At 45.6% G+C, this 12,171-nt stretch overlaps 1 protein-coding gene across 8 annotated transcripts in view; it reads right to left on the minus strand.

Annotated features, from left to right (window-relative positions):
• CMTM4 (CKLF like MARVEL transmembrane domain containing 4) overlaps positions 1-3,046 on the minus strand; it is a 59,776-nt gene extending 56,730 nt beyond the window's left edge. For all 8 annotated transcript variants that reach the window (XR_008579077.1, XR_008579074.1, XR_008579075.1 and 5 more), the window contains exon 1: positions 2,406-3,046. Coding sequence is in view for 1 of the 8 variants with exons in the window: in XM_054840337.1 (XP_054696312.1) it covers positions 2,406-2,591 (186 nt within the window). In the remaining 7 variants the exon portion in view is untranslated. The remainder of the gene's footprint in view (positions 1-2,405) is intronic.
• Between the last annotated feature and the right edge of the window lie 9,125 nt (positions 3,047-12,171).

Below are 12,171 nucleotides of genomic sequence, written 5' to 3' on the forward strand. Positions count from 1 at the left end.
CTGTTCAATTTTCCATCGATTTGCAAAATTCAGTAGTCTGTTTTACCAATCATCACCATGAATTAGATAGAACATCTTTTGAGTACAATTGTGCAGAAACTAAACGTGTCAAGATGGTACCTGGGCTTCCACCCTATACTAGCTAATTCAGTTTCTTGTTAACTTCTGACCCACTGGATTCATACACCTCGTAGGAACCATCCACAATAGCTCAGATCGCTCTTATTAAAAAGGCACAAAACATTACTCAGTTCCCCTGAGGATACTAATCTGCACATATACGTCTTCCTAACAATGTACTGGAAGTAGTGACGTCTTTGTTCAACAGACAAGAAAACTCTCCTAGCTGTAACTCCAGGACAGTGTGATTTTCCCCCCATCTTTCTTTACAAGACTTAAAAAATTAAGAGGTGTACTCCATGTATCTTTGGAACTTGTTCCACGTAAATCAGAACTTAGTAATAACGGATTCACTTACTCATGATCAATAATCACTCATTTTAATTACAAGCTTTTAACATGACTTGCCACAGTTATTAGTGTACTACAGAAAGGATCAGCAGTAGGAACAGAAACAAAAATCCAAGGGCAGATTATTTCAGCATATTAGGAAGCACCACCCCAGGATTTCCACAACATGGACAAAAGTTTTTAACAGTTCAAAGACAGGTAGATGTTGCACAGCGATGACAGATTCGTTGGCATCAGTCCTGAAAACACGTAACGCAAATACAGCTATTCCCTGTTGTTAGGCTACTCAGGTAACACACTCACTGCTGCTACCACTTGCAGACCACAGATTCTATTCTACACTGAGGAGATGAGAAAAAAACAAATCGCACTTCCAAATCCTGGATTTTACTGAGTATTTGTACAGAAATTATTATATATTCATCACCGCAAGCTTTGTCTTGTACTAACCAGTAGCGGTTTTAAATACTGAAGTTACATACATGAAATATTAAAATGTTTCTTCCATCACAGTCCTCAAAGAACTCACCCATTTTAAGGGGAGACAATTTGTAGTACCCTATAAGAAACTAATTAAAAATTTATTTCAAACTTACTGCCATTTTCATAAAATGCCTACTTTAAAATATCCTGAAAAACACACTTGTTGATTTTAAAAAATAGTAATATTAAAGTCACTTAGAAAGTGGATTAGACGAAGACAAACATCAGCAACGCCACAGAAAAACTGACAAAATGTTTAGGTGTTATTACACATTTAGCTCCTATGGTGCTCTAAGACCTGCACGGGCTCCATCAGACTAAACAGTTTAGCTGTTCAAACTACATGAACAAATACAGCTTATATTTTATTTCAGAATGGAAAAACGTGGGATTGGGGGGTGGGGGTGTTTCCAGGGTTTCTCTTCTTTTAGGCTGTGCACATGCAAGAACTCCAGCCTGTTAAAGGCAAGCACGTAAGCGAACACTTTGCAGGCACCCAACTCGACCCCCAGGGACGACCCACGCCGCAGCTCCTCACCTAGACACCTCAGGTAGTGCCCACCCGTCACATGGCTCCGCGGACGCAGGACCACGCCACGGCTCGCAGCCTGGCACGCGGCAGCCCGGGCAGTTTCCCCTGGTCAGGACAGGGTGCGTGCCTGCAGCCGCACCGCTTTCCAACGCCTCTCTACGGTGAGTCCATCGAAGTGAAAGAGCATTTAATATTTAAATTGAAGTATTGATCTACTGAGAAGTTGCCTTATATTTTTTAACCTACCCGAAACCTGTAGTGGTGGAGTGCTGTTAATGCCCCCAGTGACCCACGGGCACAGGCAGGCCCTGGCGTGCACACTGAGGTAAAATCTCTTACAAAAATAGCTGAACACCCCTACAAAACCTACTGTAACGGAGGCCTAACCCGGGCCGTTCCCCCCCGCAAGGGGAAGCCACACCACCTGACGGGAGCAAGCCCAGGCGTCCCTCGAGCCACCCGAAACCCAGCAGCGTTCCCTCCAGCCGCCGGGCAGAGCGGCGGGAGCAGGGAGGGCAGCTTGCGCCGCTCCCGGGCCGGACCGCGCCTCCCCCCGCACCGGGCTGACAGAACCCCTGGCACCCAGCGGAGGTGACCCTTCAAACAGCGCCCGCCCCAGCGTCGAGCTCGCCAGCGGCCGGTGACACGGCGCTCCCGGGCCGGCTGCGGCGGCTCCCAGCCCGCGCCGGGCTTCCCGGCCGACTGAAATGGAGGACGGTTGGGCCGCCGCCAGGCGCCGCGCCCGCAGGTACGCACCTCGCCGCCGGGCCGGCAGGGCGAGCGGCACGGCCCCACCGCCGCGGGGTGCCCTCCGCCGCTCCCCGCCCGCACCGGTACGGGGGAAGGAGCCCGGGGCGAGCGGGGGGGCTCATCCCGAGCGCGGGTGGCCGCGGGCCCGCTCCCCGCCGACGGTACCTACCACCTCGGCCAGCTTGATCCTGCCGAAGGTGCCCCGCAGGTAATCCAGGTCGCAGCGGAGGCCGCCCAGCCCGCGGTGCTGGCTGACAGGCTCTGTGGTGGGCTGATAGGGACTGCTGGCCCCCGACATCATGGAGGTGCTGGACGCCTCGCCGTCGAAGCCCTCCAGGTCATCGCCGTTCCTCATGGTGCCGGTGGTGCCGGTGCCGCCGCGCTGCTGAAGGGCTGGCCGCGGAGCTCCGGCCCGAGCCGAGCCGCGCTCACCTAGCGGAGCGCCGGCTGCATGCCTCCCCCCGTCCCCAGTCAGGCGGAGCGGCGCGGGGGGAGCGAAGGCAGCATGGTGCTGTCCCGGCCGGCCGCCGCCTCAGTCCCGGCAGCAGGAGGAGGAGGAGAGCGGCGGCGCGCGGGCAGCCCTCAGCACCGCACAGCGCCCCGCCGCTCGGGGGCGCCCTGGCCCCGCGGAGGGGCGCGAGGACCGCCGGGGCCGCCGCGGCGCACCCGGCCCGGGCTCTCGCTAGGACGAGACCGCCGGGGCGTCCTCAGCGGCGCGGCCACCCCGCGGCTCGCACCCGGTCCCGGCAGGGCAGCTCGGCTGCGACCGGGAACGCTGCTGCCGCCGCCGCCGCTCCTCCCCCTGCGCTCAGCGGAAAGGGCGGAGAGAGCCCGCCCCGGAGGGCGCGCCGCGGACGGGCGGTGCCTCCACCGGGCCGCCGCCGTCCGCCCCCTCCGCCGGCACCTGCCCCCGGCCACGTCCCCGCCCTCGGGCCGGGCTGCCCGCCGTCCGCGGAGCTGTCCGGGCAGGGGAGGGGCAGGCACCTGCCCCCGATCGGCCGGGGTGTGCCCCGTCGAGCCGAGCCTGGGGCGGGCCGGTCACCTTGCTCGGCAGGAGTCGTTTGGGGATTGGAATTGTTGCCTCCGGGCGGTTTTGGCACTTCAGAAGGCATTAGCGGTCTATTGCGTTATGGGCTTTTTGACTTCGGGTTTTTTAAAGTGCATTGATGTTGATGCTAACACAGAAAGTCAACGATACTGACATTTTAAATGGTATTCATAACTCAGAGTTAATCCTTCGAGATACATTAAGCAGTTCACACTGCTCGGAATTACACTTTCAAGCTGTTACGATACTGTACCCGCAGTAGTTCAAATATTGGAAACCTTTAGGGTATTCTTCCGTGAGTGTTAGAAACATTTTAAAGTGTAATTTTAAATAGTTTTCCAAGTAAATGGTTGGTTTTGACAGCCTCTGAATCACTTTTTGGAGACACTTTTTCTCTTGCTGTGTCACCATAAATAAGGAGAAATAGCAACACAACCTGGCAAATACAGGTGTATCGAATGTAGCTGAAGATTTTTTTTTAACATGGAGACAGACAGACTGCTTGTACCACAGGCCAAGCTGAAATTCAAGGTGCTCAGTGTTGCATCCTGTGATCTGCCATCTTTATCAGCCAGATCCCGACTCTTGTGCTCGTCATTGACGGTCTACACCCTTTTCTCCTCTCTTATATTACTAGTGCAGGACTTTCACATGTATTACTTCTTCTAGCATCTTCCTCTGGCCCCCAAGAGTCTTTCTTACTGCTACAGTTTTTGTTTTCCATGAACACTGTGGATTATCAACCTTGTGATTTCCTTTCCAGTTATCTTTGTGTCTTGCTTCATCTCTTTCAGTTCTCTTGAAGTGCCTTCAACCCTTCTTCTTTTAGAGGGTTCTGCGCAGTACCATGTGATTTTTAATTTCAGGAGATTTTTCTTCTCTTCTTTCGCCTCTGTGTAAAGAGACCCTAAGAAGTAGGGCCAAAGAGACAGAGAGCACACCAGGACCCCTGGGTGGAGAAAGTCAGGGATTTATTTACCATTAACAGGCACTGCTCGGTTAACAGGAGACATTGTTGACAGCAGGCAGCCAATAGAAGTGTTTTCATTTCTTCTCTGGCACACCCTGGCACTGGAAGAGGCTGATATTCTCAAGCAAGTTGAAGAGTTAGGAGACTTGCTTAAGAAAACAAAAACATTGCCCTTTGGTGAAGGGCAAATGGCAGGAAAATTAAAAAAAAAAAAAAGAAAACCTGAGCGAGGCATGCAGAAGGATGGAAACTGTTGCTTGGGTCACAGGAAACTAGCCTAACAATACGAAATCATAAATATAAGGGGAAAATCCTTCATTGGCACAGGGCTGGCCATGATGGACTAAAAGGTTTTTACAGTCTCTTATTTCTGTTCTTGTATAACTCCAGGGAAATCAGAACTCTCACAAAACTCCTTTTCTTGCTGGAAATACAGGTTACCCACATTTACCTACAGAGACATTGAACCTTTGTTTTGAGGGACTGCTATAGCACTTCTAGGAAACCATCCCGAGCAAAATAATGAAAATGTTTTTTAAACATCTAATGAACATTATTTTGATGAATCTTTTGCAGTTCTAACCCAAACACATCAGTATGTTGAAGGAGAATCAAAAGGTCATATTGCAGAAGGCAAATGAAGGACAAAGGGAGACACAGTTGAGCGATTTAAGAAAAAGGCTAGGTAATAAGAGATCTTGATTTTGCTTTTTGGTGTAGCCACTGCCTCCTGCACAGCCTTCACCAAACTTCTTAATAGCGCAGCTTTTCCTATGAAGTAGAGGACGCAAACTTTAAATGTATTTGAAATCATTAGAGCCTTTTTCAGAATGCCGCAAAGTATAGACACACCAAAACCCCTCTGTTCCTTAGTGAGCTAACTGCCTAGGTAGCAAAAGCACAGTTAAGTGTTCTCTCTGCTCTATCCAAAGTGTTACTTGAACAATTGCAAGGCATGTTTTCAGCGGGCGTGTTGACAGTGTCACTGACCGCAGTTTCACAGACATTCCAGGCAGCTCCTAGGGCAGCGGGGTATCGGCACTGCCGTCCATAGCCATGGTGCCCCTTTCGGCACCGTGGTCTGTACAGCCAGCGTCCCCCTTGCTATAAAAGGCACTGCGCCAATACCACGCCATACTGGGGGTTTTTCTGGCGTCCTCCTGGACGGGTGGGTGGGCTGGACAGACTTGGCAAGGGCTCGTGAGGTTGCTGCCAACGTTTAACAAAGGAATCCTTTACACGCGTTCTTGCCTGATACGGCACCTTTTCAGCCTGCTCTGCAGCACTTGAAGGAAAAAAATGTCTACATTTAATATGTAAATAAAAGTATTGATCCAGTAAAAAGGTCATTGCATTCATCCAAGGCAGATCACATTGCTTTCAGATAACTTTGTTTTTACAAGTTCATAAGCTTTTCAAGCACAGCCTGCCATTTCATTGTGTGTCTGCATACCAAGACTAGGAAAATGGGGAACCAGGTCAACAATCAGCACTCAAGACACCACCACAGTATCAAGCTAATCAGATCATGGAATTCATCAGAGAGAACTTCATATCCAGCTAAAATATGACTGAACAGTGAAAACAAGAAACAGCATAGAGGGGAGGAAATCCAAGTATGCTATTCATAGACACTATAATTAAATGATCAAAGATCTGCATTTTTACAGAACGGTTAAGCCAGCTTTGACAATTAAAAATTCCCCATCAGAAAGAATCTCCAGGACAGTGGTGATAAATTAAAACCAACTGGTGATTTAAGTGTAAAAAGCAGTGGAAAGAGAATCTTAAATATTATCACTGATCAAACTGAACAAAACAACCCTCATCTCTCAACTTTCACCTCAGCTATTCATACAGCCTTTAATAAACTTGTGAACTTCTTGTGGGTTCATTTCATTACGCACATTTAAGTTTTATTTTCAAGATTAAAGTGTGTGAGTCTATTGCAACTGAATAGGAACATGAACTTAAAACCAGATTTTTAAAGCTGCATTTATGTAGTTTTAACACACTTAAAAGTATTTAATGTTTATACATAAAATTTTTTAGATCTGAATGGTGCTTATTACAAATGGTGCTTAAGCGTAGTTAAAAGTGCAAAAGGAATTAGAATCCTAACAGAAAAGTTACATCTGTGCAAGTACCTGAAAAGAGCTGAGAGGTTCTTTAAGAAAATGCTCCGGTATTTCCACATGACCTACCAAAGGGAAGGAGCACTGGTATGCTGCCAAATTCCAAGAGAGCTGAGCAGTGATTAGAGTTTAACTCTGGCATCAGAGAGCAGGCTTTTTTCCCCTTGAATTTCTCAGTGTAAAAAATGCTGAAGCTTTTCCTCAACTTTTCAGTTGGAGGGGAAAAAAAGCCCAACCACCCACCCCACCCAAAAAAGCTAAAAAAGAACTTGCTTTAGGAAAACATCTGGTAGTTTTAAGTGCCTTAGTTCAGTACATTGTTCATTTTTACAGTGTGAGAGTGTGGCATGCACACTTTGACTCTGTAGCCATGAGCAGCATGGGAAGCAGGCAAATAATTTTGCTGAGTCAGAGTTAGGAATTAATATAACAGGAATAAGTTGCAAGTTCTGACATGGACTTTAAGCAGAAGGAAAATTGGACAGAATGGAGGGGAGTCACACAGTCAGTTATCTCTAAGTGGTCGAGGATAACCGCTGCTGTATGGTATGACAATTCCTACTTCACCATGTCCAGCCACAGCTGAAGTAGCACTTTGCGACCTCCCAGCACAAGACCACTCACCATAAAGCCACCTCAGGAGCAATAAGAACTGAATTCCTCAGCTAGGAGTCAAAGCACAGTCCTATCAGCTGAGGAAAGCATCAAGAGAAGCAGAGAGGAGGAAAGAAAGAAACTTGAAGGGCAACCTGTAAAAGCTCCTTCCACTGAATATCCAGAGAAGTTTCACAGACTGACAGCATAGCGCCCGCTTGCGCCCGCTTCTCACACCTGAGGGTTTGGTCAGGGGACTTCAGGCACACACTGACACAGCACAGCAAGTGACTCGGCTTTTCGTCTAGTTAAAAAAGTGCAGCTGTAGTAACAGAAAGTGTTAGTGAATCCTATTCCTGTCCTGCAGTTATAACATTAGCCCATGCATACTTTCAACACCTTCACCTGTATTCCAGCCCTTATGCTTTGGAAAATAAACAGAGCAGCCCTGGAAGGCCCGACAGGGCTCGTGCGCTTGTGCGACAGGTCCCTCCAATGTGAGCAGCACGGGGCAGCCATCAGGTCTCACAACTGGGACCAGAAGACAGCAGTGGCTGGAAGTCACCACAGGACCTGTCCCAAGGACCTGTCCGGAGCTGGCTTCACCTTTAAGGGGACAGGTACAGGTGTCACTCCTGGAATTTCACCATCACTATCAGGAAACAGTATTTCCCCTTCAAAAACAAACCAACCAAGAGAAAAAAAATCCCTCCCCCCCCAAAAAAAACCAAGAAAGGCAACACTGCCAATAAAATTAGTTAGACTCTTACTTTGCAGACTTATGAACATGACTGTATATGCTATTAACAATGAGCCATTCACAGAGCAACTTTTTTTTTTTTTTTTCACTCCAGGATTAGAGCTTGACATCTCCTTTAGTATTGCCTACTGGTCCAGGTTTGTTTTTTCCCCTGCCTTCATCACCAATGAAGTAGTCACTGACTCCTTTCACCTCCAAAAACTTGTAAGGACATCTGCAAGTGCCAGAGAGGGGTGACCTTGCAGCCACAAGCTGGGCTGAGGGGCAGCAGGCAGTCTACATAGCAGGCAGGTGAAATTAATTTCTATAAAAAATAGAAGCAAAACCTCATATTCTTAAGAAAAGTGCCAGTAGACCTTTAATGGTGCTGGGAACCAGCCAAGACTGTGGGTTGTATTTCTTTTGAAAGAATCCTGTATAATGAAGCACACTGAAAAATATGCAGAGAGACTGACAGCAGTGTTTATTTTATTCATGGCACTACATTTATTCAGGGAACAGAGGAAAAAAACAAAAAGGCCCTGAACTGAGAAAAAAGGTAGTCTTCTTCCAATAATACCATAAAAACACATAGGCCTGGAACAGAAGGTCAGAAAACACTAGTTCCCTCTGACTGCGTGGGCATGGTCATGCTGCCCCTGTGATATCCAGTATTTTTATAGCAAGAGATGGAGCATGTAGGGTAGAGCAGGCCTTTGAAGGGAAAGAGCTGATTTTTATTTTTTGAGGACGTGGGAAGCTGAAGGGAAGGATGAAAAAATTGTATAAACCATGTTTTATAAGGAAAGTTTTAAAGGTCCCTTAGCAGGCTTAAAAAAAAAGATGAAGTACACTCACTACATTCTTTCTTTCCATGGACGAAATGGGCCAGCGAAAACAACTGACCTCAACTGGTTTAATACTGTGTTTGCTGTTACGTAACCAAACCCATCAGTCCCCTGCACTTCTGGTGGGGAACTGCAAATGTTAAAAAAGTTCATTTTTTAATTAGCCTTCTGAATTTGTTTTACTTACAGCTAAACTACAGTTTATTGCTAACATTAACTAACATGACAACAGTTCAAAGAATATTCCTTTTTTTCAACAGCACTTAATTCCTCCATACAACAGAACTTTATATTCAGCTAATTTGGCTCATTCCCTTGCAGAGTATTTCTTTAGTTACCTGGGTCTTCTACATGCAAGGGAAGGTTTTAGCTTTTTTCCTTTTTTTTTTTTTTAAACAGGAAAAATAATTTCAAGTCTTCCATCACTGGCTATAAACTCAAGGCAGGCATATGGCCCCAACTCTACAAAGCCATAACACAGCGGAACTAATAAATCCTGATTCCTTGCAGACTTATGTCTTCTCTTCCTACCTTCCCCACCTCACCCCTCCCACTGAGCCCAATGACCCAGCACCCTCCCGAGGGTCCCTTTTCACACACAGCAGGCTTAGCTCCTATTTATGTCCTCGAACTACTGCTTGAGCTAAAGGAAGCAAGTGCTATGCCAGGTTCCATGTGTGCAGACTGACGGATTTTTGTTTGGCCTGTCTCACCTAAGAACTAGCCAAACTTACTTGGCAATCCCTACCTAAAGGAAAGGAAATCTTTGGATTTATCGTCTCCACCAAGCCACTAATTTTCATGCAACTGGTATTAAGACAGCTATCTGTGAGATCTTTGTTACTGAAGCTGGCCAAAAGACGTAAGTTATTATTGAGGAGGGGGTAAAATAGGACAGAGCACAAATGCAAAAGCAGAGGAAACCATGCTAAAAATATTTTAAATATGACAGCATTCTCTTAATAGTTGTGTTGTACTTCTGCTCAGCTAAAAGGTGACTTGGAGAGATTTTGACAGGCTTTTGCTAAATTTGAAATATTTCAGATCCTGCCAATTTCACTGGCAATTTCTCAGGCCAGCAAAACAGCATTGCAAGGTATTGGTTAAAACATCCTAATACAGCTAGTTAAATAGTTGCTAATTATAGTTGCCTACTGACAATCCAGTATTTTTATGGGGCATGTGTGCTTTTCCCAGGAAAACAAACTTGTGTGTAACAGTTCAGGTTTATAACGTACACAAAATTCAGCATCAATTAACCCCAATCTCTTACATATATCAAAGGCTAATGCCCCTCCCTGGAAGTGTTCAGGGCCAGGTTGGATGGGGCTTTGGGCAACCTGGTCTAGTGGAGGGTGTCCATGGCAGGGGGGTTGGAACTAGATGATCTTTAAGGTCCTTGCCAACCTAAACCATTCTGTGATTCTATGATTCTAATATACTGCTTGCTTTTTCCAAAACTAGTCCATTACAACAGGAACTAACAATTATTACCAAAGGATATTGTCAGCTGACAGCTGTTGAGTATCTGTTAGTGAGTAACACAGTAAGATTACAGCACAGATGATAAAAGCCTCTATCACTCTGCTTAGTGACCTCCACACCTAAACTAGATAAATCCAGTTCTGGGTTTGGCTAGAAGTACCAAGAGCTCTCCCCCTACCCTTTTGCCTTTGTTTTGGACTTAGGAGATTTTCTGTGCAGTCAGTGACTGATCTCTAATAAAATGGATTTTTTTCCTACTTCTCCCTCTCTGCCTATGGGCACAGTGACTTAAGTCTTTCAGACCATCTGAAAATTTTGAACATCTTCACTTTCTAATAATCTCCAAAGTACACTAAGTCCTTCATTTGATTCCTCTGGAAAAGAGATTTTAATTTGATATTACTTAGTAATTTATTATCAGTATAAAACAGGTTTTATTACCCAACCACAGCAAGTAACATTCATCTCCACATTTATCCTACCATTTAAGACATACATGATCAATAAGGTCAGTTAAACGACTGCAACATCCAAGTTTGCTCTGCAACCAAAATGTGGGTTAAGCCTGCGTTGAAATACAGACTTTAATTACTGGGCCTCGGCCCAGGCACATTATCACCCTCCCACAACATGTGCTACCATTCCTATTTGCACTGTGACCATGTTGTGAACTCGCTGCACCAAGCTCAGGCTTTCACTGCCTATCCCAGACTGTCTTGCAGGACAGTCAAAAGGCGGGTGTCAGACCAAAAACTTGGCTGGGCTCTTTCACAGAAGGAAATGGGCAACATAGGGTAAGACAAAAATTGTAGCTGGTCACTTGGGCCACTACATGCAAGTCAGTGTACTGTCCTCTAGTCCTCAGACTCCAGTGAACAATACGCAGAGTTGATCTGGTCCAAGCCTCAGTAGCCATCTCCATCCATTATCTTTTCAGTGGTCTTATTCCCTCTGTTCTGTTAATAACGCAATTCTAATGCTGTCATTTCATTCCCTCTCTGAAAGGAAAGTCCCTGTTTTTTGGAATGCTGTCCAGCTGGTAAGCTGAGCGCCACAGATTTACAATTGCATGTCTCCTTTTCTCAAGAACTTCAATATTTTACTGCACATTCTTGCGAATATTCATGCAAGACTATTCCTAGCACCTTTTAGTTGCAAACACCTTTCTGGCATATTTTGAAGGATTTTGTTGTTGTTGTTTTAAGCACTGGCAAGTCTGAGACAAGGATGACATTTTTACATGCTTCATAAAGCCACACTTACATACAAACAAGTACCAACATTTTCATAAGTGAATATTCATACTGAAAAATCAAACACTTTGCAAAAGCAGCTTGTGCAACCTAATTCAGCTCTCTTGTGCACAGATACAACTGTTTTCTTTTAGTACTGGACATTGCTATTTCAGCTTTTGTTCTGAAAGAAAGAAACCAGAGTGTCTTAATTAAGACAACTCAAAATTAGAAAGAAAAAAAGCTTAACCCATATTAACAAAATTCTCAGAAATGAATGAAACTGCTTGTGTTTGGGAAAAAAATTCAGCAATTCATGCTTTGAAGGATACTTAGCATAAAAACCCCTGCCAAATAAGTTATTAAGGGAACATCACAAGCAACACATACAGCATCTTGCAACAGCACATTAAGCAGCATTCCCTACAGGCACTGATCCCAAGTCTGCCACCTTCTGGACTTGGAACATTTAATCTCCAGAAACCTTCAGCAAAACATAACTGTAATTGTCAGGGAGAGGGGAATCAAGGATCTTTTTCTTCAGATAACTAAAAGTTACAACTAGCAATGTTGATTCTGCCCTATAAAAAAGTCTGCAAAGGCAACAGAGAAAATTAATTGCTTCCCTTGTTTATGACATTATGTTGCAGACCTCTCACATGGGACTATTAGTGTGGTTCCAATATAACCCCTCCAGTAACTCGGAAGTCGGTGACTATAAATACCGAAACACAAACCAAAGCGATTACATAGCTATTTCAGAAGGCAACAGTGCTACACATCCACTTACACTGACAAGTCAAATCTTTTGCATCAGTCATCCTCAGCTGCACTTCTGCAACTCCCATTACATGGAATGGCTGTTTATAAACTACAGTTACAGT

The sequence above is a fragment of the Grus americana genome, chromosome 13 (assembly GCF_028858705.1).
Source record: "Grus americana isolate bGruAme1 chromosome 13, bGruAme1.mat, whole genome shotgun sequence".
Classification (NCBI taxonomy): domain Eukaryota; kingdom Metazoa; phylum Chordata; class Aves; order Gruiformes; family Gruidae; genus Grus; species Grus americana.